This window comes from Oncorhynchus keta, chromosome 12 (assembly GCF_023373465.1).
Source record: "Oncorhynchus keta strain PuntledgeMale-10-30-2019 chromosome 12, Oket_V2, whole genome shotgun sequence".
In the NCBI taxonomy this organism is placed as follows: Eukaryota; Metazoa; Chordata; class Actinopteri; order Salmoniformes; family Salmonidae; genus Oncorhynchus; species Oncorhynchus keta.
The window spans coordinates 37,409,392-37,436,167 of NC_068432.1; the positions used below are offsets into that span (position 1 = coordinate 37,409,392).

The following is a 26,776-nucleotide window of genomic DNA, read 5'->3' on the forward strand; positions in this document are numbered from 1 at the left end:
CCAGGCAAAGGGTGGAAATTTTAGATTCTTTGAAGTATCTAAAATCTAAAATCTATTTTGATTTGTTAAACACTTTTTTGGTTACTACTACATGATTCCAAATGTGTTATTTCATATTATTCTACAATGTAGAAAATAGTAAAATAAAGAAAAACCCTTGAATGAGTAGGTGTGTCCAATCTTTTGACTGGTACTGTTCAGTGGTACACTCCACCGACACTCACAGCAACTCAACTCAGTAGAGATGTAGACATGGATGGAGTGAAGATACTCAGCAACATCTTTTCCTTACTTGGTTAGACTGTTTTGTTGTAATTTATGAGGAGGTTCCATTCAGTCATGGTCATGGTCAAGTATTAGATACTATTAGATACTACAGCATTAATAATGGATATTTTTGACAGTGTTTTTTCTTTGATCTGTATTAATATATGTATTTATTTTATAGGTCTTTCTCTTTCCTGTTGTTCATCACTCATGATGAAAGGATAAAGAGCAAACTGCTCAACAAATATATATTTCTTAAAAGACATGAAGACAACACTCCTAGCTTCACCCTTTAAGGAAAATACCAGAAACGGACAGATAAGACTGATGTTGAGAGAGACCTGACCTGTCTGGCAACACTTCCACCACTGAAAAAGGAAGACAGCGAAAGACAGGAAAATAGAGAAATGTAAAAGAGGAAAGACGACATGTACATAAGATAGAGCGGTAGAGATGGTGTTAAGGCATAGGGAGAGAGAGGAGAGAAGTTGAGGAGAGAGAGTTTCCACAATTCACTCCTAACCTGTTCTGAGGAACTGGTAGGGCTTGGAAGGGGAGGGAACAGGGTGAGAGGGAGGGGTAGAGGAGAGAGAAAGAGAGTGAGAGAGAGAGAGAGAGAGAGAGAGAGAGAGAGAGAGAGAGAGAGAGAGAGAGAGAGAGAGAGAGAGAGAGAGAGAGCGAGAGAGGGGGGTGATAGGAGGGTAGAAAAAATGGCCTCACACACACACACACACACACACACACACACACACACACACACACACACACACACACACACACACACACACACACACACACACACACACACACACACACACACACACACAGAGATACAGACACACACAGGCAACTAAGCAACAGAGGAAGAAAAACTCACACACATAGATCTTCAAAGCCACAAGTTTCATAGACTGACAATTATCCTAAGAGATTACATCTGGGGGATTGCGTCAGATAAATAAGGTGAGAAGAGGGGCAAGACTCAGTCACCTCAGCGCAGCAAGACAGACAGACAGACAGACAGACAGACAGACAGACAGACAGGGATAGCAGCTCAGAGAAGAGAAAAGAAGCAGCACTCCACCACTCCACTCAAAGGGACTCGGCTCAGAGAAACGGAGAGAAGAGAAGGAGAGCTCCAGCTCACACTCTACTCTAACTCTCTCAGAGGGACCAAGGACACAGAAAGCCAGCGCTACCGCTCTCACTCCCTCACATAGAGGAGCACAGCACAGCAGAGAGAGAGAGAGATACACTCCAGCGAAGTGACTTTTTGAGAAACAGCCAAAGAGAACAGAAGAAAACCAAGGATTACATGGGTCCCTTTTTCTCCCCTCCTTGGATTCTTCATTTTGATGAGAAAAAGCTTTAGTTTGTCTGTTTAGAAATTGTTTATTTTATTCATTTTTTGAACATTTTTGCTGTCTCCCCGTCCCCTCTTCTAACCCTCCCCTTATCTCATCCTCTCCAGAGGTGGTAGAGGTAGTTTCTCATTTGTATTTAATGAGGAGAGTGAGCGGTGGAGGGCGAGAGGTGCTTGTTCCCCAGCAGAGGTGTTTTGAGTTATGGACGTTGACACATTCCTTTGGAACACGAGAGGAATAAGCAGCAGCAGTGTTGTCGTCGTCAGCCGCCGGGGGTTTCATCTCCCGCTCTCAGCCCTTCTCCCTCTCCCCTCTCCAGCATGGTCCTTTCTGTGAGCCTCTCTCCAGTCCTCCCAGCTCCAGTACAATGTCCAGATGGACAGTGACTAAGGGTGCCGCCGCCTGGTCCTGCATTCGTCTGTCCCTCATCTCCACAATGCTCGTCCTCCTGCTCTACCCGTTGCCCTCCACGTGTCATCACAATGCACCTGGAGTCGCCACTCACTCCATGCTGCGCTTGCCCAGGGTGGCCAACACCTCTTCAGCAACTGTTGTGGGGAGGCATGTGCGCAGCTATAATCATCTCCAAGGAGACGTGCGCAAGAGGAAACTCTACTCCTATCAGAAGTTCTTTCTCAGGATTGATAGAAATGGCAAAGTCAATGGCACCAAAAACAAAGACGATCTCTACAGTAAGTAACCCCATAAAATATGCACTCCCTCAGCTTATGTTCTGTGAGTTTGGCTTCTTTTCTCTCCCCTCTCACATGTGGGTCTCATAGAGTTTGTGGGGTGGTGGTTTTCCCCCATTGTTATGGCATTGCTCTCAGATTTTTCTCCACTGCACATTTACACATAATAGGAACCTTACCTGGTATTCTGGTGGGCAGCAGTGGTGGGCAGCAGTGGTGGGCAGCATAGATCATGTGTAGCCTGTGTTTCGTGTCTCTCTCTCTGCCTGGGCAGCATAAGGTTCTGGAAGCAGCATGTTTGTTGCCTCAGTTACTCAGTGTACTTTCCTTTAGAGCACCGCTACTGGAACCAATTAGAAATAGCCTGAAGAACCCTTTTGTCTCTGAGCAAATATAAAAAAAATCAACATCATCCCTGGGGCTCAGGGATCACATCCCTGTATGTTTTATTTTGTGACGTATTATATCACTTTATTATAGATCATAATACTAGTGATACTAGTGGCATATATGTTATCATTGTTTGAGGTTTTCATCAACCTCATCCCTTCCCAGTTGCCGTAGCCGTATCCTTTACCCTTTATGGGCACGGCTGACATGAATCTCTCTAAGTGCTTGTATCCATTCACACGCCCCTGCTGAGAATGACACCTCAGCTCCTTGTCATGCTGCTTAAAACGCTACAATTGCCTGCCTGGGTGCCGTAAAGTTTACTATGCAGTGAGCAATACACCAGACACCCAGGACAACACTCGCAGCACCTGATCGCCACAGTCTCTCTGTCCAAACTGGCCGTGCACTTTCTGTCAGCCAACTCTGAACACACTGTGGCCCTAATAAAAGAAGGCTTTGCCATATGGAGCCCATGTGGTGTGAGGCTTCTCCTCACTGACAGGTCCACTCAAACGCTGAGGCTGTGCAAGACATGGCTGAAGGAATGTCAATTAGCAGAGCTTCCTCTCGCCTTCAGCGCTCACAGTGCTCACAGTTCAACCATTAGAATCAGACGTGTCAAAAAACACCAAAAGTTCAAGCTTTGATATCAGGTCACCACATTAACACCCAGGCGTTGAATACTTAGATAGTTTGAAAGCCACTTTACAATATTCTATAGGGGCGTCTTTCTTGTTTATTGAAAGATAGCGGTAAAAAAAACTAAAGAGAATATTGAGTGTCCAATGCATGCTGCATGTGAGTTGTTCCCGCCAATAGCCAACCACATGTGAATATAATGCGGTTGTCATTAGCTCCCAGAATGACCTTAGGCACAAGTCTGGCTGGTAATAATGCTGAAACCAGATGCACAGAGCACTTCTTGGGGAATTCACATCCCATGCAGACCTAATACTGTCCCATCTGAAGTGTAGCTAGACTGGGCCAGGAATGTCTGGGAGGGGGGTTACTCGCAAATTTTTTAGCCTCTAAGGAGATTTATATACACAAGCATCTTATATGAATCTAAAAGTAAAATGCCCACCAGGTTGCAGCAATGTCCTGTGTCCCGCTGACTGGAAACCCATCAGTTTGTGGTGAAAAGTCAAAGATGTGGCACAAGATGTGGTGATAAGCACGTTTTGGTTTATTTATTCAGAAACTGTAGAAACTACAGTTTAAAAACCAGGTCTCCTGGTTTGGTCCTAGAAAGGGGGTCTTGTTGACTAGTTGAAATGTCTCAAGGTAGCAGGAAGATAGAGAGCTGCAGGGTAATATTGCTATATGTTGGTGGTGATGATAAAGATGCTGGGGGAGCGATTGTTTTCTCCTTGCTCTGCAGTTTGTCCAGTCATAAACGCTGACAGTGGGACAGCTGAAAAAGGATCCTAAGTCTTTATTGAGCAGTGGAAGGGAGATTGTTCTGAGTACATGGTCATCTAGCCTGTCACCTTCTCTTAGTTTATTTGTAGCTTGCAGCATCATGGAATTCGTTTTCTTGTTCAAATTAACCAAATATCAGAAGACTTTCCTCATCAGGACTGAGATGTGATGTTCTGTGCTGAAATAGGTTCACTTGGAGTGTCTCCAGAAAAATGTGTGAAAATGTGTCATACTTTGTGAGGAAAAGCAGATATTGAGTAGGTGTGTCTGTCTGTAAACTTAGATGTCATGGTAGGCTGATGCGTGGCAGAATATGGTGAAATTGGTTCTAATTACACAGTGCGGGACCAGTAGACATTGCCTGGCCAGGCCTCCACTGCCCACAGAATTGTAGCCTGTTAGGGTCTTTAGCCTCTGCAGCTTTGATGTGCCCATGGACGGAGGCTAAATGTTTACGTACGGTAGAATCAAAAGCCAAATGAATGAAAGATCTTCTAATTAAATGAAATTAAAAGTCTGATAACATATCTTTCTGGAGAATGATATGATAATTAGTGCTTTTGTTTATTTGTATAACCGTAGGTCAGTTTAAGCCAGACCTTTCAAGAACCATGGCACATTTCTTTAGGTGCAGGGTGAGAGTTGGTCCTTAGTTAAATATTCTTGGTACAAATGCCTAGGTAGGACACACTACTTGGGCACAAACCTGGTTTCTTAGAGCCTCTTTGTGTGCTGTGTTGGTCAGGTCTGTGCTGCAACCTGGCCAGTCTGTTACCCAGCCCCTTTCTCTCTCTCTCAGCCGGGCCCTCCACAAAAGACCCATCTATGCGCTGTTTGAAACCCAATCCAGCCCATATTGTGCGATTCCCTTTCAGAATCCATCTGCTCAGTATCACTTTGTCACACTGTGTTAGCAGATATTACTCTCCAGTATTAGAATAGTATAGCACTGCATGTGTGAACCAAACAAACAAGCTTATTTTCATACGGAATCCTCCAATATGTCCATTATTTTATGTGTTTTTCGAATGTCACCAAGCAATAAGAAACTGTTTATAACAGATGGGCGTCTTTTACCTTAGTCATTCTCTTGGATTTGACATCTGGACCCCTTTCCTCTCCTCTCCGTTGCTTATCAATGAAACAAACTGGAATTGAATAAACACCCTCTAATATACTTAACTCACCCACAGTGGACTATGGTCTGAAGTTATATGCTGGGGGATGCTGGGGAGGAAGGGGGCCTGCTAATGAGCATCATTAGACCTTGACAGTTTTGATTGAGGGGACTTAGCCGTTTAGGGTTCAACTGCAGGTTGGATTGTGAGCTCCCCAGTCAGTCTCTTTCCAATCATGTTGTCAACTTTGTGGGGTGTACTTCACGGAGGGGACAGGCAAGTAGCCATCCATCCCCCTCTCACCCCATTCAGCCCTTGCTCAAATCTGATGCTGCTTAATTAGTATTACTGAGGATCCCTGCCAAAACGGGCTGTTCCGAAGCCAAACTCATTTGTTCGTGTCAAGTTCTAGGGCATTAAGAGAACATTGATGTGTTGTGCTCCCGGATGAGATGCTGGTGCATAGCAAACACAGTTTATTTGTAGTAGCAGCACTTCATCTGTCATGTCATGGTTCACTCCTTTCCTTATATAAGGACCCTGGACATTGTGTTTTTTTATTTTATATTGCATCATTTGTTACAGCTACTGTACCTCTAGATCTGATATTCAACTTGCACCCTGCCCTTTTAACTGATGCCTTAATATACACTACTGGTCAAAAGTTTAAGAACACCTACCCATTCAAGGGTTTTTCTTTATTTTTTTACTAATTTCTACATTGTATAATAATAGTGAAGACATCAAAACTATTATACAAATATTAATAATACAGAAAATATTATAAAATTCAAGGGCTTGTTTTGATTCAACCAATTTCAAAGATTGTTTATATAACTTTACCTCCTTTAAGAAACAGTAAACAGGGGGGTAGATTAAAAAAAGACATGTTCTGCCATGATGATGAAGTTATTATATGTACATTCAGCTTCCTGTCCTCCATTAGAAAACCAAACATGATGTTATTAAATGTTAAATGGGTATGAATAGAGCATTATAGGTACACTACAAATCAAAAAATATTTTATCATCAAGGCAATGGGCGGCTATTTGAAGAATCTCAAATATAAAATATATTTTTATTTGTTTAACACTTTTTTGGTTACTACATGATTCCATATGTGTTATTTCATAGTTTTGATGTCTTCACTATTATCCTACAATGTAGAAAATAGTAAAAAAAAGAAAGAAAGAAAAACCCTTGAATGAACTGTTATTCTAAAACGTTTGTCCAGTGGTGTATATATATTTTATTTTATTTTCATTATTGCTATTTTTATACTGTCTGTGTGTGTTTGTCCTGTCTGATGCACCCTGTCATCCCTGAAAGAATTGCCCTTCTGGGAATAATAAAGTTGTATTATATTGTACTGTATAGCCAAGGAAGTGAGACTTGACTGAATCTAAAGCTCCTCTGACTGACCCAAAGTGACCCTATAACTATCAAACCTTTAATAGTGGGTGTTATCCTCTGCTGGCCTGGCTGGTTGGATCTATCGCAGGATGCATCTCTTTCTGAGAAGATTTGTGAAAGGAAATGGTTCTGACAAGAGGTATCATCTTAAGTGTTGCAAAGTGTACAGAGTCTCAGTGTACAGCCCTCAAATGAAACTCTGGACCTCGAAAGCCAGTTCCACTGCATTTATTCATGGTTCCCCTCTCATCAGATTCAGATGGTTTAATAATCACATGTACAGGGTGCAGTGAAAATCTTAGGCTTTGAGATCCAACATCAGAGACTGATTGAGACCTGGGACACCAGGTGGGTGCAATTAATTACCAGGTAGAACAACAGGCTCCGGACCTCGTAGGGTCAGAGTTGAATACCTCTGGCACAGAGGATGGGGGGACTAGGTAAATCTATAACTTTTATGGTTCTACCAGATCCTGGATGATGGAGGACGCGGGCTCTGATGTTCCATGGCTCAGCATTTAGAACCATGTCTTAGACTAGTGGTACCTTTGAAAATTGACTAATATGATTGGTTGGTGATGATCAATCAAAAGGGGTGAGTGGAAGTTGTAGAAATATTAGTTTTCCTAATAGTTATGTGTTTATGTTCTCTTTTTCTCAGCCGATAATTACAGTTATTGGCTCTTACGTGCTTCTTCGTGAGCTTTGTGGTGGTGTTGAAACACAAAGCTGTGTGTTCCCTCACTGGTTTGCATTCTCTTAGCAAGTGGAAGTGTGGTTGTGTGTCTCTTGATAATGTGTTTATGCGAGGATAGAAAGACACCATGATGTGAAATGTGTAAGTAAATGTATGTTGTAACAGCACCCGTCTGCACCACACGGATGGCACTTTCTCTTGAGTGTTCTCCTTCTGTCTGTGGTTATAGTGCACATTTATGGTTCTCCTGGGAAATCTTAACCACACAGGCAATAAAAGTGAGTTATGAGGAGTGTGTGGATGTACAAAAGGTTAGTGCCAGCGTTTATTTTTATTATATTTGACCTTCGTAGACTTTCTCTTTTCTGATTCATAAATAATGACCGACTGTTTGACCAGGGGTTTGGAGAATGTGCATTCCAGCAGTTCTGAATGATGTCTAATTTACTGTTACGTCCTGTCCTTTTATATTTAGTATTAGAAGCAACATGTTTAGGGATTATTTTATTCTAGACCAGGGGTGTCAAACATATGGCCCGTGGGAAACAAACTCAATCTACTTTAAAATGACTTAAACCAAATCTAAACTGTGTAGAATGATAATGGACCTACATTCATACAGTTTCTTGACTGTGTCCATCTCGCTAATTATCACCTAAATGAAGGCTAGACATTCAGGGAGCATCAAACATTCCAAAACAATAGATAGAGGACAATTTTTGTTTCCTTTTGAGGATGAGGAAATATTACCAATTTTCAGTTGATGCCCTATGGACCTCGTTGAAGACCAAATTCCGCCCCCAGGGAAAAATGAGTTTGACCCTCCTGTTCAGGATTTAGGATAAATTATTACACAGGAGTAATTTTTTTGCGTTGCTTATGAAAACTGTTGTACAAACATTCTGAGTGTTTCCATATGTGTTATTTCATAGTTTTGATGTCTTCACTTTTATTCTACAATGTTGAAAATAGTTTTTTTTAAATAAAGAAAACCCTTAAATTACATTTGACTGGTACTGTAGGTTCTGGATGGCAGGAAGCTTGACCCCAGTTATGTACTGGGCTGTATGCATTACCCTCTGTAGCACCTTGCAGTCGGATGCCGAGCAGTTGACATAGCAGGCAGTGATTGCAACCGGTCAGGATGCTCTCGATGGTGCAGCTGTTGAACTTTTTGAGGATCTGGGGATGCCATGTCTCTCGAGGGGGAAATGTTGTTGTCATGCCCTCTTCAAGACTTTCTTGGTGTGTTTGGACCATGATAGTTTATTGGTGATGTGGACACCAAGGAACTTAAAACTTTCAACCTGCTCCTCTACGGCCCCGTCAATTTGAATGGGGACTTGTTCGGCCCTCCTTTCCCTGTAGTCCACAATCATCTCCTTTGTCTTGCTCACATTGAGGGAGAGGTTGTTGTCCTGGAACCACACTGCCAGGTCTCTGACCGTCTCCCTATAGGCCGTCTCATCGTGTCGGTTATCAGTCCTACCACCGTTGTGTCATCAGCAAACAACTATTTGTTGTGATATTTGTGTTGTTTGTTCTATAACCTATTAGTTCATATGCCTTGCCACCATGATATATAGGCCTAAAGCCAAGACAATAAGAAGGCAGAATAAATTCAACCACTCCTTTGTTTCATCACAAAACCAGAGAGCAACATCTGTCAGGTCCACAAAGCATATTGCATGTAACAAACATTTGTACTCCCAAGTAGCGCAGCGGTCTAAGGCACTGCATTTCAGTGCAAGAGGAGTCACTACAGTCCCTGGTTTGAATCCAGGCTGTATCCCATCCGGCCTTTATTAGGAGTCTCATTGGGCACAGTTGCCCAGCGTTGTCCAGGTTTGGCTGGACTAGGCCATCATTGTAAATAAGAATTTGTTCTTAACTGACTTTCCTACTTAAATAAAGATTAGATTAAAAAATAAAGAAACCTACAGCATGGTCAATCAAGTTAATGTTTCCCACATTTTCGGACTACTAAACAACTATTGACATAGAATACCGGAGAGTTACCTTAAGTCACAAAGAAAACCAGAGGTGCTTCCACTATTCTAGCACCATTTCAACTTCAACATTTCAAAATCACGTATGATTAGTCTACAGTGACAAAAAAAATAAATAATAATTTTTGTCCAATCAACGTAAGCTAAGTGTCAGGTGGCTGTCCATGGTACTGATTTCTGTGTGTGTGTGTGTGTGTGTGTGTGTGTGTGTGTGTGTGTGTGTGTGTTAGTGGTGAAAAAGTACCCATTTGTCATACTTGAGTAAAAATACAGATACAGCACAGATACCCAGTAAAATACTACTTGAGTAAGTCTAAAAGTATTTATTTTTAAATATACTTAAGTATCAAAAAGAATTGGAATTGCTCAAATTTACTTAAATATCAAAAGTAAAAGTATAAATAATTTTTATTTCCTTATATTAAGCAAACCAGACGGAACAATCTTCTCGTTTTTTTTATTGACGGATAGCAGGGGCACACTCCAACACTCAGACATCATTTACAGATAGCAGGGGCACACTCCAACACTCAGACATCATTTACAGATAGCAGGGGCACACTCCAACACTCAGACATCATTTACAGATAGCAGGGGCACACTCCAACACTCAGACATCATTTACAGATAGCAGGGGCACACTCCAACACTCAGACATCATTTACAGATAGCAGGGGCACACTCCAACACTCAGACATCATTTACAGATAGCAGGGGCACACTCCAACACTCAGACATCATTTACAGATAGCAGGGGCACACTCCAACACTCAGACATCATTTACAGATAGCAGGGGCACACTCCAACACTCAGACATCATTTACAGATAGCATCATTTTTACAGATAGCAGGGGCACACTCCAACACTCAGACATCATTTACAGATAGCAGGGGCACACTCCAACACTCAGACATCATTTACAGATAGCCACTCCAACACTCAGACATCATTTACAGATAGCAGATCATTTACAGATAGCAGGGGCACACTCCAACACTCAGACATCATTTACAGATAGCAGGGGCACACTCCAACACTCAGACATCATTTACAGATAGCAGGGGCACACTCCAACACTCAGACATCATTTACAGATAGCAGGGCACACTCCAACACTCAGACATCATTTAAAGATAGCAGGGCACACTCCAACACTCAGACATCATTTACAGATAGCAGGGCACACTCCAACACTCAGACATCATTTACAGATAGCAGGGGCACACTCCAACACTCAGACATCATTTACAGATAGCAGGGGCACACTCCAACACTCAGACATCATTTACAGATAGCAGGGGCACACTCCAACACTCAGACATCATTTACAGATAGCAGGGGCACACTCCAACACTCAGACATCATTTACAGATAGCAGGGGCACACTCCAACACTCAGACATCATTTACAGATAGCAGGGGCACACTCCAACACTCAGACATCATTTACAGATAGCAGGGGCACACTCCAACACTCAGACATCATTTACAGATAGCAGGGGCACACTCCAACACTCAGACATCATTTACAGATAGCAGGGGCACACTCCAACACTCAGACATCATTTACAGATAGCAGGGGCACACTCCAACACTCAGACATCATTTACAGATAGCAGGGCACACTCCAACACTCAGACATCATTTACAGATAGCAGGGCACACTCCAACACTCAGACATCATTTACAGATAGCAGGGGCACACTCCAACACTCAGACATCATTTACAGATAGCAGGGGCACACTCCAACACTCAGACATCATTTACAGATAGCAGGGGCACACTCCAACACTCAGACATCATTTAAAGATAGCACACACTCCAACACTCAGACATCATTTACAGATAGCAGGGGCACACTCCAACACTCAGACATCATTTACAGATAGCAGGGGCACACTCCAACACTCAGACATCATTTACAGATAGCAGGGGCACACTCCAACACTCAGACATCATTTACAGATAGCAGGGGCACACTCCAACACTCAGACATCATTTACAGATAGCAGGGGCACACTCCAACACTCAGACATCATTTACAGATAGCAGGGGCACACTCCAACACTCAGACATCATTTACAGATAGCAGGGGCACACTCCAACACTCAGACATCATTTACAGATAGCAGGGGCACACTCCAACACTCAGACATCATTTACAGATAGCAGGGGCACACTCCAACACTCAGACATCATTTACAGATAGCAGGGGCACACTCCAACACTCAGACATCATTTACAAACTAAGCATTAAAATGTTGTGTTTAGTGAGTCCGCCAGATCAGAGGCAGCAAGGATGACCAGGAATGTTCTTTTGATAAGTACTTTTGATAAGTACGAGTACTTTTGGGTGTCAGTGAAAATGTACGGATTAAAAAGTACATTCTTTTCTTTAGGAATGTAGTGAAGTAAATGTAAAAGTTGTGAAAAATATAAATAGTTAAGGATAGATACCAAAAAAAACTACTGAAGTAGTACTTTAAAGTATGTTTACTTAAGTACTTTACACCACTGCCTCCTACACCGCTTCACCCCCTACACCTCCTCCACACCCTTACACCCAGGTCAACAGACTTGTGTTGACAATTTCTGACTTTAAACCTTTCAGCCAGTATCTCCTTTATCACAGAGGAAGTTGGAACTGTTTAAAGAGGTTGTGCATTCACTTAGATTTGTGAAGGCCTATTACAGAAATCTGATTTGTTTATAGTGTAAGAGTTATGATTCATAGCGACATTGAAACTCAATGATTGAAAGCAAGCCAGTACTTTACAAAGTTCAAACTTCATAATTTTGCTCATCTTCAACTAACCCCTCTTGAACCCTTCTCAGGAAAAAAAAAGGTTGATCAGGGTAGCTTAGCTTTGTCTTCAAAACATCTTCTTCTAGTTTCTGCCCCCACATTTGCCCTATTTAGAGTTCAACTTGGAGGTATGGCGGTCCAGATGTATGCCTAACCTTTAACCCCATTACTTAAAGAGAGGGTCATTTGTGCCAGGGTTAGTCTAAGGGGGAACACAACTGTCTCCTCATTATCATTGTGTCCTGTCTGTCTCTAACAAGCTGCAGTCAGAGAGAGAGAGAGAGAGAAAGAGAGAGAGATGCGGTGCAGTGGTAGAAAATTATGAAAATTATGATACCAAATTGTCATACTTGAGTAAAGTAAAAGATACCTTTATAGAAAGTTACTCAAGTAAAAGTAACTGTAAAAATAATTGCTAAACTATATTTAAGTATCAAAAGTAAAAGTGTAAATCATTTAAAAATCCTTATATTAAGCAAAGCAGACGGCAAACTTTTCTTGTTTTAAAAATGTATGGATAGCCAGGGGCACACTGCAACTCTCAGACAATATTTACAAAAGATGAATTTATGTTTAATGAGTCCACCAGACCAGAGGAAGTAGGGATGACCAGGTGTTATCTTGATAAGTGCGTGAATTTGACAATATTCCTGTCCTGCTAAGCATTCAAAATGTAATGAGTACTTTTCCAATATTTGCTTTATGAATGTAGTGAAGTAAAAGTAAAAGTTGTCAAAAATATAAAAAGTAAAGTACAGATACCCCCCAAAAAGTGTAGGAGTTAAGTGTAGGAGTTAATACTTGTGTTCACGTTGTTTTGCAGTGGATAAATGTTAGTTCACACAGGGGCCTTGATAACTTGTGACAGCTAAACTCAGCTGAACCTCTTATTGATATCGCCACACATGAACCCCAATAAATGGTTTGACTTCATGCAAGGCTGTTTAAAGGCCCAGTGCAGTCAAATCTCTGTTTTGCCTGTGTTTTATATTATATAGTCCAACAGCTGATAAAACTAACTGTAAAAGTGTGGGAAAAAAATGGATATGTGTTATTTCCTGATAGTTGCTGGTTGAAAATACAATCTACACAGGACCTTCCATGCAGTACATTTATTAATGCACCAACAATAAATAGAGTTTAAAACCTCTCTGCCATTAACAGCTCGTTTTCTGTTTTCCCCTCCACACTCTGACCACTCCCAGACAGTCCTAGCAAAATACTTGCTTGAGAAATAGTTTTTTGCTAAAATGCCATTTTTGCCCATTTGAATGGAAATCTATTACAGTAAGGTACTTAATTGTTACCCAGAAATGATTTGATATTGATATAAAAATTGGCTGCATTGGGCCTTTAAGTACTGTTTCAACTCAAAATTCAAATAAGTAAAGCTAGCAGTCTATGTGGTGACTCTGACCAAATTCGCTGGGGATAAGGGGAAACTGAGGCATGGCTCTAGGGGTCACAGTTTTCCCCTATTCTTTAAAAATAATTATTTAAGTATATTGTTTCAGCACTTTCCTGATATTCACCCATCAATTTACTCTTGTGTCAATCATTGACTCATCTGAACATGTTTGAAATAAGACACAGATTAGGTGAATCGCATAGTCCTGCCACTAAACCATCCAGCCACCTCTTTATTCTGTGTCTTCCAGCAACCTCTCAGCCCTTTGTAAATTATGGATTATTTACCATGGAATTTGAAGTTGGCAATCTTTATTTTGATGCATTTTCAAAGTCTACCTTATTTGCTCAAATAGTGCAGATTCAAAACGCATACAGACGTGCAGGAATTTACTTGTTCCTTAAACCAAACCAGAATGTCAAAGGCTCACAATTCATCAGAATGCTTCAACAGAAGAGCAACCTTTGAACATACTGTCAGCTCTGCAACAGTATGTTGTTGCCCAGAGCCCAGGATTGGTAAAGCTACATGGCAATTTCTCTTTTTTGGAAGATGCACTGCTAAGTCTAACTTGGATAGGCCAATGTAGTTGAATAGTAAGCTGTCCAGGGAGGGAAAAGTGAGCATGTTTCATGTGTCTGGGTGCTGCAATGTTACAAACATTCACTAGGTCAGGTCAAAGTTGCAAATCACCGAGAACCACAGACATCACAACACATTCAGAGATGTCTACACACGCACCCACACTCAGAGTGTGGTGGGACAGATGGAAGTTGGTGAGCGAGAGAGGAGAGAGAGTCTTAATGGAATCATCAAAGGTAGCGCAAGGAGACCAGTGCTCCGACCAGAGACGCATCTGGACGGTCGTCCCATTTTAAAGGAACAGGCAGGAATGCCAGCTAATTACCCATTGCATGCGTGAGAGGGGGGCTGTCCCTGGGCAACTCGTGGCTGGAGCAGGAGCCCTGGATCTTATCCGTCACAGATCCTATATCCCGATACCCACTGCTTTACTAGCTACTAATGCAACACGTTCCCACACTGGCCAACACTGGTCCAACACTATCCCCATCCACATGGATGACTGCTCTCACATTTATAAGGGGGAACAGGGTGTGTGTGTGTGTGTGTGTGTGTGTGTGTGTGTGTGAATGTGTCACATACTCAATACCTGCCCTCAATCTGGAGGGATCTAAAACAACAAACAGAAAACTGTAACACAACAGACATAGGAAAAGCTGTTGATGCACTTTCAGGAGGAAATGTTGAATGCTGTGGTGATAGGTCTGGAGCGGATTAGTTTGTTAGGCCTACTGCTTGAGTGCTGCAGTGTATGGGACTTTTCCCAGCAGTAAAAAGGCATCTGGACTTCAAAAACATGGCACCTTAAATCCCAATGACCCCAGGTTCACTACATAGCATAAAGAGTCTATAAAATGTCCAGAACAATTGGAATCACAACATTATGTTTACACATGCATACCGTTTAGAAAATTCAAGAAAGGTTCTTAATTACCTTGCCAGATCAAACCCATAAACACACATGTGCCCAATGACATGTTTTGACATTTACCAGCAAAGATTTGGTGCTATAGCATGCTGCAGAACCAATAGCATTGGGTGAATCACATTATCTGAGAAGACTGCATTTTTTTCTAAAACCAGCGTGAATATCAACATGTATTTAATTTGGTCTTCAATGTGCTTAAAACCACCATGACATAATACACAAGTACTATTACCCAGCATGGTAAACTGATCTCAAACCATGCTAATGTGAATGTTCTGTCTCAGAGAAATCTAATGCTATCTGTTGGCTGGAAAACAGAGCTCTGGTATTTGAAACATCACATTTATACTCAGTACAGGTTAATATTTTCTTTCAAATATCTGGATTGTCTTTTAATCATGCTTTGGTGCCAGGTTTAAAATCACACACAGCTTGACAGTGTGGTGTCAATATTAGTCCCCCGTGTAAGACTGCAGTGAATGCACGTTTCAGCCAAAGAAAACAATATTGACAGCAGGACGGATTGTATTAGAGAAGTATTCATTTCTGTGTGGAGATGGATCTATAACACAAGTTGACTTGATTTGAAAGGCATCTCTAATGTTACTAAGCTAACTTAACTGTCGCTAGGTGAAGAAGCAGACAGTGAACAGGTGAAGTTTTCCTTCTATTTAGCACCAATACATTCACACCAGATCCATAACACACTGTCATGCTACCGCCAATCTACCGCCCTGGATCAGTTACTGTCATACAGATTTAGCCAGTCACCAATGAGTTACTAAAAATGTATAATCCCCATCGTTGTGTAAAATATCTGTCACAAGTCACTAATGAATAAAAATGTATTGAGTAGTCAATAGTCATAAATTACAATGACAGTGAATGGTGAAAACATCAGACATTTTTCTTTGACACAAGCCTTTGAACACCTTGTGCTTGTCTGGTTAGAGTGTGATATTTTCCGGCTTTATCAACCCCAATACTTCATTACGTATCAAGTATAAAATTCCCTCAACACCACAATAGCGTTTTTGTTTCCCAATGGATCTAGTGCTCCCTCTGCCCCTAATGCTGAAGCTGTTCCATGGACATGAACCCCTGTGCCATGGTGAATTTGACAGAGCATCAATCAGGCTGTCACCAGTTGTCAGAGGGAAGATCTCTCAGATGTTAGTCACTTTAACCTCAAGGAATGCATATCAAACTTGGGATTGTTGAAAAGTGAAAAAACCTGGAGTGTTTTTATACTGAAATCTAACGGTTTTACAATTAAAACGCAGACAAGTACCTACCTTCTCACACCCAGTTGTAGGCCATCCAATGGGAGCAGAGCAGCAATATAATTTTAGGAAGGGCCTAGAAGATAAACTGCGGAAACACTTTCACAGCCCTCCTTAACCTTAAAGTCCTGTTCCAGTCTCCTTTTCAGTTAATTTATCACCTGAGTTAGTTGACAACAGGCACATCTCAATAGGTGGTCAAGGTAAGCCATTACATGGCGCAAATGGGGGAGGGGTCTTTCCTCTATTGTTCCTCAAATACGGGGGGATGCCAGTGACATCAGAGGGCACCATCAGGCCAACTCCTTGAAGTCTGCACAAAAAGAGGTGGTGAGGGGTGTAAAGGTGGTGAGGGGTGTAGAGGTGGTCAGCGGAGGAGAGATGTGCTGCTCTGCAGTGTAATGAAGCCGGTCCTAAAGAGGGCCCAGACACCTCTTCACTGATCTCTCAGGAGCCTGGGAGCCAGAGTCCTGTGGAGGCCAGATCAAAAGTGTGAAGCACTGCTGTCAGGAGCTAGCTCAGGGTCAACACCTGACCCCCAGCCCCACTCCCTCCCCTGCCACTACCCCAGTCCCCCTGCCCAGCCCCCCTGCCTCCCCATCCCTGGCCTGCCACTACCCCAGTACCCTTCACTGCCACTACACCAGCCTCAGCCTCCCTGCCCTGCCACTACACCAGTCCCCCAACCTCGCTGCCCTGCCACTACCCCAGCCCCCCAGCCTCCCATCCCTCCCACTACACCAGCCCCAGCTCCATCCATGCCACTACACCAGCCCCAGCTCCATCCATGCCACTACACCAGCCCCAGCTCCATCCATGCCACTACACCAGCCCCAGCTCCATCCATGCCACTACACCAGCCCCAGCTCCATCCATGCCACTACACCAGCCCCAGCTCCATCCATGCCACTACACCAGCCCCAGTCACCTCACTTGCCACTACACCAGACATAGCCCCTTCCCCTGCCCTTGTCACTATACCTCCTACCACTGGCCCAGCCCAGCCCTAGCCCCTCCTACCTACTCCTGTAGAGTTGTGAACCAGCCCACTGATAATATGCTTCGCCAACAAGTTTCAGAACCAACCCCAAACCCCAACCCCCAATCCCAAACCCCAACCCCAAATGGTGCCTCTTTAATAGGGCCTGAGCTGTCTCTACACCCCAGGATCTGGAAGGTTAATTGGAAAGACATGCCTGTCATGGGGGCAACAAGTTGGAGTTCCCAGGACAACTATGCACACAGTCTGGGGTGACAACATTGGTGGTCTTGTGGCATCTAAGCTGCTTGAACTTTAGTATAGAATTGGTGTCTGGTGTTGATGAGAAAATGTAAGGTTTCTCTCAGAATAGGGCATACATTGTATGTGCTGTAGTAGAGTCTAGGGGTAGAAATGGGGAGGCTTAGCAGTAAAGTCATCTGGATGAAGCTACAAATGTTGAGGTAATTATGACAAGATGTGATAATGTGAGTTCTGTCACCCTGCCAAGAAACCACGTCCCTCTGTGGAGATAGAGGGTCCGTGGGCAGGGACGGGAGGAGAGAGGCCACCTACAGAGCCCAGGGTATAAGGCAAGGCTGCTGTCAATGAGAGTCACACCAGGCAGATGACTCGACCACCCAATGGACAGTCAGTGAACAGAACTGAACTGAGCCACCAGCTGTCTGCTCTTCAGTAACCCTGTAATTAGCAGACCTGGCCTCTGCTAATGGTACTGTAGGAGAAACCCCAGACACACACATTACTCAAATACTGTGAACACATCAATCAATTGAGGTTGAAAGAGATAGAAGTCACAACTTACCTTACCAGAAATGTTTTACCTGAGCTACAATATCCTGATACACCATACACACACTCCCCTTCTTGTGTGCAGTGGTAAATTCCTTTAGTGAGGCAAGCAAACATTGGACCACAAATCTAGGTAGCATAAATACAGTTTCATACAGTGAAATGAGGCGGAAAACTGATTTTGGACTCTGTTAAAGTCTTGTCCATCTCTGGAACTAACCCTTCATTATAGCAATGAAGAACGCAGTCGACTGTTACAGGACCTTGGAGCCTGGTTTTACTGAATCTGCAATATAAAACTAACACAGTCCTGCTATATACACAGGTGTTTTTCTTAGTAGTTTCAGAAAAATGTTAATTGCAGAATGTCAGCACCTTATTTTCTTGTTCATTAAGAAAACTCTGGTTATTACACTTTCAATATTGGTCATAAAACTTAAAAGTCCACCCTCACAAAACAAAAATGTCAGTTTTGGTCAACGTGCCAACAACAGGGAGAAAAAACAACCCCCCAAACATAAAAAGATAACAGATTGAGGAGGCAGGAACAGAGGGCATAAGGAAGAGGAACAGACGTAGACTGTCATCCAATCATCCCTCCTTCCCATCCCCTGTTCATGAAGCTGAGGAAGGCAGAGGAGCAGATAGCAGGCCGATAGCCTTAACACCACTCACTAGGTGTGTGCAACCAGAGCCCATACGGAAGGGGCTCTCTCACGCCCGCCATGTATAGAGAAGCCTGTCTAATCTGTCTGTTGAATGGTGGCCACACTGCTTGTTTTGCCGGTTCACAGGTGCAGATGAAACCTCTCCGCCTTTTGAAATATGTCTATACATATGCAGGATCTTAATTTGAGCCAGTTCCCTACAGCAGGAAAATAATCCTGCAGCAACATAAGGGAAAATCAAGTCTGAAATTTCAAAGTGGAAATCACAAACTTCAGGAGACTTTTAAAACCTCAAATACACCACAAGTTTAAGTTCTCCTGCAACAGTGTGACCAAATTAAGATCCTACATCTGTATATTTTCACACTCCTCCTTTGGAAGTTTTTGTCTTTGACTGTAGAAGGAAAACTAGGGGATGGGAGTCTGACTAGAAGTCATGACCTTTGAGTAGAATCAACAGCTGGAGACTGTATTGGTTCAAAGGTGAAGTTAGTTTACACGGAAGTCCCTGGCAGGGGTAGACTAGAGTCCCCAAGTGAGATACTCTTCCTATAAATTGTTAACCATAACATATAACCCAGTACAGTACAGGGACAGAACACATAGTCCAAAGAGGAAGATACCACTGATCAAAGAACCCTGCAACAGCCCTCCTCAAAGCAAATCAAATTGTATTGGTCACATACACGTGATTAGCAGATGTTATTATGGGTGTAGCGAAATGCTTGTGTTGCTAGCTCCGACAGTGCAGTAATATCTAACAAGTAATATCTAACAAATTACACAACAAATACCCAATACACACAAATCTAAGTAGGAAAGAATTAAGACTATATACAGTTGTGGCCAAAACTTTTGAGAATGACGCAAATATACATTTTCACAAAGTCTGCTGCCTCAGTTTGTATGATGACAATTTGCATATACTCCAGAATGTTATGAAGAGTGATCAGATGAATTGCAATTAATTGCAAAGTCCTCCTTTGCCATGCAAATTAACTGAATCCCCCAAAAAACATGTCCACTGCATTTCAGCTCTGCCACAAAAGGACCAGCTGACATCATGTCAGTGATTCTCTCGTTAACACAGGTGTGAGTGTTGACGAGGACAAGGCTGGAGATCACTCTGTCATGCTGATTGAGTTCAAATAGCAGACTGGAATCTTCAAAAGGAGAGTGGTGCTTGGAATCATTGTTCTTCCTCTGTCAACCATGTTTACCTGCACGGAAACACGTGCCGTCATCATTAATTTACACAAAAAGGGCATCACAGGCAAGGATATTGCTGCCCATAAGATTGCACCTAAATCAACCATTTATTGGATCATCAAGAACTTCAAGGAGAGGGGTTCAATTGTTGTGAAGAAGGCTTCAGGTCGCCCAAGAAAGTCCAGCAAGTGCCAGGATCTTCCCCTAAAGTTGATTCAGCTGCGGGATCGGGGCACCACAAATACAGAGCTTTCTCAGGAATGGCAGCAGGCAGGTGTGAGTGCATCTGCATGCCCAGTGAGGCGAAGACTTTTGGAGGATGGTCTGGTGTCAAGAAGGGCAGCAAAGAAGCCACTTCTCTCCAGGAAAAACATCAGGGACAGACTGATATTCTGCAAAAGGTACAGGGATTGGACTGCTGAGGACTGGGGTAAAGTCATTTTCTCTGATGAATCCCCTTTCTGATTGTTTGGGGCATCCGGAAAAAAGCTTGTCCGGAGAAGACAAGGTGAGCACTACCATCAGCCCTGTGTCATGCCAACAGTAAAGCATCCTGAGACCATTCATGTGTGGGGTTGCTTCTCAGCCAAGGGAATGGACTCACTCACAATCTTTCCTAAGAACACAGCCATGAATAAAGAATCAGGAACAGTTTGATGATGAACAATGCCTTTTCCAGCATGATGGAGCACCTTGCCATAAGGCAAAAGTGATAACTAAGTGGCTCATGGAACAAAACATCTATATGTTGGGTCCATGGCCAGGAAACTCCCCAGACCTTAATCCCATTGAGAACTTGTGGTCAATCCTCAAGAGGCGGGCGGACAAACAAAAACCCACAAATTCTGACAAACTCCAAGCATTGATTATGCAAGAATGGGCTGCCATCAGTCAGGATCTGGCCCAGAAGTTAATTGACAGCATGCCAGGGCAGATTGCAGAGGTCTTGAAAAAGAAGGGTCAACACTGCAAATATTTACTCTTTGCATCAACTTCATGTATTTGTCAATAAAAGCCTTTGACACTTGTGAAATGCTTGTAATTATACTTCAGTATTCCATAGTAACAAAAATATCTAAAGTCACTGAAGCAGAAAACCTTGTGAAAATTAACATTTGTCTCACTCTCAAAACCTTTGGCCACTACTGTACTTTTGGCCACGACTGGACGAGCGATGTCACAGCAGAACGCACTAAGATACAGTAGAATACAGTATATACATATGAGATGAGTAATGGAACATATGTAAACATTATTAAGTCAATGAGATACAGTAGGATATTATACAAAACAGTATATACATATGAGATGAGTAATGCCTGATATGTAAACATTAAGTGACTAAGATACCGTAGAATAATATAGAATACAGTATATACATATGAGATGAGTAATGGGCTGCCATCAGCCTATATATAAACTTCATAAAGTGACAAAGATACCGTAAAATAGTATAGAATGTAGTATATACATATGAGATGCCTACAGGCAGCAGCCTCTAATGTGTTCGTGATGGCTGTTTAACAGTCTGATGGCCTTGAGATAGAAGCTGCTTTTCAGTCTCTCTGTACCAGCATTGATACACCTGTACTGACCTCACCTTCTGGATGATAGAGGGGTGAACAGGCAGTGGCTCAGGTGGTTGATTTCCTTCCTGTGCTGTAAAGTAGGTGTCCTGGAGGTCGGGTAGGTGCCCCCGTTAATGTGTTGGGCAGACCGCACCACCTTCTGGAGAGCCTTGTGGTTACGGGTGGTGCAGTTGCCGTACCAGACGGTGATACAGGCCGACAGGATCCTTTCAATTGTGCATCTGTAAAAGTTTGTGAGGTTTTTATGTGACAAGCCAAATTTCTTTAGCCTCCTGAGGTTGAAGAGGCTCTGTTTTGCACCTTCTTCATCACACTGTCAGTGTGGGTGGTCCATTTTAGTTTATCAGTGACGCCAAGAAACTTGAAGCTTTCCACCTTCTTCACTACGGTCCCATCAATGTAGATAGCGAGGTGCACTCTGCTGTTTCATGAAGTCCATGATCATCTCCTTTGTTTTCTTGACATTGAGTGAGAGGTTGTTTTCCAGGCACCACACTCCCAGAGCCCTCACCCCCTAAAAGTGGGTCCCACCATGTCTCAGGCCGCCCATTAAATCACCCCAGAACGGCAGGATGTTAGAAATGTGTGTCCAATGAGTGAGAAGAGGGATGGCTCAAATGAAAGATGTCACAGGGGAGGAAGAATGAAGGTGAATCAGTACCAACTGGTCCCATTAACTACCCTGACGAGCCCGTCAAAGGCCACCTTATGAGATAATATCTCGTCTCACCTGACCCAGGCTAGGAGGCTCCACACTGGGCCAGACCAGCCACCAAGGCCCTGCCTCCTTGCTTGATTCCCACTTCCACCAAAATGGGTTCTAATCCCCTCTAACCCATGATAGCTTTATGGGTTTATGCAACTGACTTCAGGATGAAGGCGTGGGGAAAAGGAGACTGGTTACCACAGCTTTAATCAGTAATTGGTTCAAGAAACATTTAGACTGCAAACTGATACTTACATTTCAGCTTTCCCCAACGTGCCGCTCCGCTCCGAAAATAAACAAAAGTGGATCCTTTTTTTCCAAGGCTTAGCCCTGGCCAACACCTTCCACTCAGGATTTATGGCCCGTTAGCATAGGTATGAAATGTCGGCTCAGGCTCAGCCTGTCTGTTTTCCATGACTGGCACAGAGACACACAGCCAGGCAGCCAATTAGGAGTCTGTGGTTTTCTGAGGGATCAAGCAAAGATGACAGTGATTATTTAAAACATGGGTAGGGATAACAGGCAGCGATAACAGTGTTAGTCGACCCCCGGTGTGGCTTAGATGGGATTCTGTAGTGTAGAGGACTCAATAGTTTCAGTAAACATACTGGAAAGAACTACCTTCAGTAACTTACAACATCATGGACAACAACGTACTGTATCCGATTGCAGATGTAGGATCTGTATTTAACCTTTATTTAACTAGGCAAGTCAGTTAAGAACAAATTCTTATTTACAATAACGGCCTACCCCGGACGACGCTGGGCCATTGTTTCACTACCCTATGGGACTCCCAATCAAGGCCAGATGTGATACAGCTAGATTCAAACCAGGGACTGTAGTGACGCCTCTTGCACTGAGATGCAGTGCCTTAGACCGCTGTGCCACTCGGGAGCCCAATCTTAATTCGAGCCAGTTTGCTACAGGAGGAAAATATTCCTGCAGCAACAGAAAATGTGAATTATTATGTTAATTATAATTCATGGATATTTTTGTTGGGGTTGAGGTTGGGCAAATCAAGTCTGAAACTTCTAAGTGGAAATCACAAACTTTAGAAGCCTTTTAAAAACGTAAATACACTACAAGTTTGCATTTCATGCTTTGCAGGAACATTTTCTGCAACAAAATAGTGATCAAATAAAGATCCTACATCTACAGTATACATTAACTGGCCTGCCTGCATGCTACAACAGAAAAAAAACATGGGAGCCTAACAACTGTATGCAGTCAAAACAGAGACACTGCTGGCTTTTTCAAGCATTTCAATAACTCAATGACTTCTATCACGTCAGTTTATTGGCCTGGTATAACTAACTTAGAATGTCTCTGTGTGTCTGTCAGGTGTGCTGGAGATCAAGTCAGTGGATGTTGGGATCGTGGCCATCAAGGGGCTCAGCAGTAACTTTTACCTGGCAATCAGCAAGAAAGGAGAGCTGTACGGCGCGGTAAGTTGAGCCTGTCATGAAATTCACACACAAAATAACAATATCCCAAACAAAAACTGGAGCTAATTATTTGGTTGACAATACAAACTTCCCATTAGACTGATTCAGTGTTCAGAACAACACTCACTAGTTAGATTCCAGCTAGTGTTTTCACACTGCCACTACTGCTGAAATCAAGTCTCCTTTGATGTTGTGTGAGAGCTCTTCTCTCCCCTGTCTTCAGGCCCTTAGAGAAGCCTAGGTTTGTTTTAAAGGACAGTTCCCCTCCACCGCCCATAAATAATCCCCAAGCACAAGTCGGCCGGGCCAAAAGAGATGTCGTCTAGAAGAACGTAAGGCGAGGCGCCCCTATCACCCCTCTCTCCCAAACACACAGATACACCATGCTTGTGCTCCTCTTTATTCAGACCAGAGAAACACAATGCAACAGCCTCTCCATTCTACTAAAAGCCCTCAAGGGCTACCGGCACTGTTTCATGTGCTCTCATACAACATTATCTGAAACATAACAGTGAAAGGCTGTTACTAAGGCTCTCTCAATAGTGAAATCAGATTAAATGAGACACAAAAATAATTCTAGCTAGGAAAATAATTCCCAATATACTCTACTATGTCACACTAAAGTACTGTCATTCATTCAGTAAAGCTTTGGTGGCTTGTCTGTCCCTCATTAAACAAGCATTACATTCTGATAAGCTTGTTCTAACTTCATATATGCCATTTGGTGGGAGATCATTTTCACACACGTTTCCATGAGAAAGAGGTAGCCGACGTGAGTTAAACACTAGGCAAAAAAAATACTCTCTTATGCTTTGGGAACATTCACTTTACTTCTGGAGCTAATTAGCTGTGGCCAAAGAGCATTTTGGGAAAGGAACATTCTTTACCGGATCACAACTGCATTCATTTTCGTGTCTAGTTAGTCAGAACACTGAATGACAAGAGCAGTCTGTTAGAAGCCTGATGGAACCCACTGTTGTCATGACTCTGCAAGTCTGCATTTACACTGTTGTTTAGCTTGCCTTATTGGAGCCAAACAACGTGGATATCTGGATGGGAACTTCTGCTTCATTAATAAATTGTGCAAATGTGACCTCAGTTCCATTGCCTGTGCTGCCAAAGTTGTTGAATCACTCACTTACAATTTGTTTTTATTGTTTGTTCTCCAGAGGGACTTTGGTGTTGACTGTCGGTTGACCGAGCGGATTGAGGAGAACAGGTACAACACCTATGCCTCAGCAGAGTGGCGGAACAAGAAGAAGGCCATGTTCGTGGGGCTGAGCGCCAACGGCAAGCCAATGAGGGGCAAGAAAACACGAAGGAAAAACACTGCCACCCACTTCCTGCCCATAGTGGTGTAGCCACCTCATTGGACAGTTCCTTCCCCTGTGAATGTTTCACTGCACTGAGGAGAAAGACCGGAAACCTTCAAAGACATATAATGGAGTCATATGGAGTCAACGTTTGAACTCATTATCATGAAGTCTGACTGATGATGCCACATATTTTTTTTTAAGTTATGAGTCGGCACAAGAGAAAATATTAAATGTTTTCTGTGCCAAATCATTTTCAATTAATGAACTGTTGGAGACAAATCTCAATACTGAATAAGAGGACAAAAAAGGGACACTGATTCCAACAGCGTCACTGAAGACAGGGTCAAAGGGCAGAGTGTATCGTGTGTATTTGTCGTTGTGATGATCTATTGATGCAGTTATTTATTCTGTGGTAACTGATACGAGAAACTGAAATTGACACTCAAGCTTTGTGACCCAGTGAAGGGCTAGATGTACAGACAGACACATTACTAGAAGCACTTGGGTGACTAAGATGTGATGAAAGAGAAGCTGGGCCATGGAGTGAGTCAAATGCAGAGAATTTAGTCATGCAAGCACCATAGCATAAACAACCCTTACAAACATTATTAACATGCAAGTTCACTGTATTGGATATCTCTATTCCTTTACCTGACTGCTTTAAAATAAATTATTTATTTGATGTAATATTTAAAGAAACCAAAAAGACAAAAAAAATGGATGAACAAATTCTTTTTTAATCATATATACTATTCTTTTTAAATACTAATCTATTGTTTAAACATGAATTAAATAAATATATTTCTCTTTACCATGTTGAATTGACGCTTTCTATGTTTGCACCTATTTATATCACAATATCACAGCTTCACACAGCACATGTTATGCACTGTAGGTCTATACTTAAGCAATAAGGCCCGAGGGAGTGTGGTATATGACCAATATACCACAGCTAATGGCTGTTCTTATCCACTATGCAACGCGGAGTGCCTGGATACAGCCCTTAGCCGTGGTATATTGAAATATATCACAAACATCAGAGGTGCCTGATTGCTACTATAAACTGGTTATCAACATAATAAGATTAGTAAAAAATAAATGTTTTGTCATACCCATGGTATACCACGGCTTTCAGCCAATCAGCATTTAGGGCTTGAAACACCCAGTTTGTAATCAAAACTAACATGCCTGTATCAACAGCAGCTGTAAATGGTCAGATTAACAAAGTAATGGAAATAGTGGTATGCTTTTTGTATCAATTTACAAATACCAACCCCTTAATTAATTAGTTGGGTACTGTAAGTACAACAGGTCAGATTTCCTAGCAGCTTGACCAGAAGGAAGAAGTTGTTTAGAAGCTGGTCACGATTCATTTTACCTTTATTTAACTTGGCAAGTCAGTTAAGAACAAATTCTTATTTTCAATGACGGCCTAGGAACAATGGGTTAACTGCCTGTTCAGGGGCAGAACGGCAGATTTGTACCTTGTCAGCTCGGGGGATTGAACTTGCAACCATCCAGTTACTAGTCCAACGCTCTAAACACTAGGCTACCCTGCCGCCCCAGGGTAGCCTAGAACATCAAATAAGTATTTAACAGCTTGTTCCTAAATTCTTTCATAACTCAGGGATTGACTTTGAGGTTCCACGGTGGAAAATGTTGACAA

General features: G+C 42.6%; 1 protein-coding gene across 1 annotated transcript; it reads left to right on the top strand.

The window, feature by feature from the left end:
* The first annotated feature begins 1,100 nt into the window (after nt 1-1,100).
* LOC118391723 (fibroblast growth factor 10-like) lies at nt 1,101-25,921 on the top strand. The gene is made up of 3 exons (XM_035783224.2): nt 1,101-2,323; nt 23,691-23,794; nt 24,964-25,921. The coding sequence occupies exons 1-3, from the start codon at nt 1,999-2,001 to the stop codon at nt 25,153-25,155; spliced, it is 621 nt and encodes a 206-aa protein (XP_035639117.1). The 5' UTR covers nt 1,101-1,998; the 3' UTR covers nt 25,156-25,921.
* The last annotated feature ends 855 nt before the right edge of the window (nt 25,922-26,776 follow it).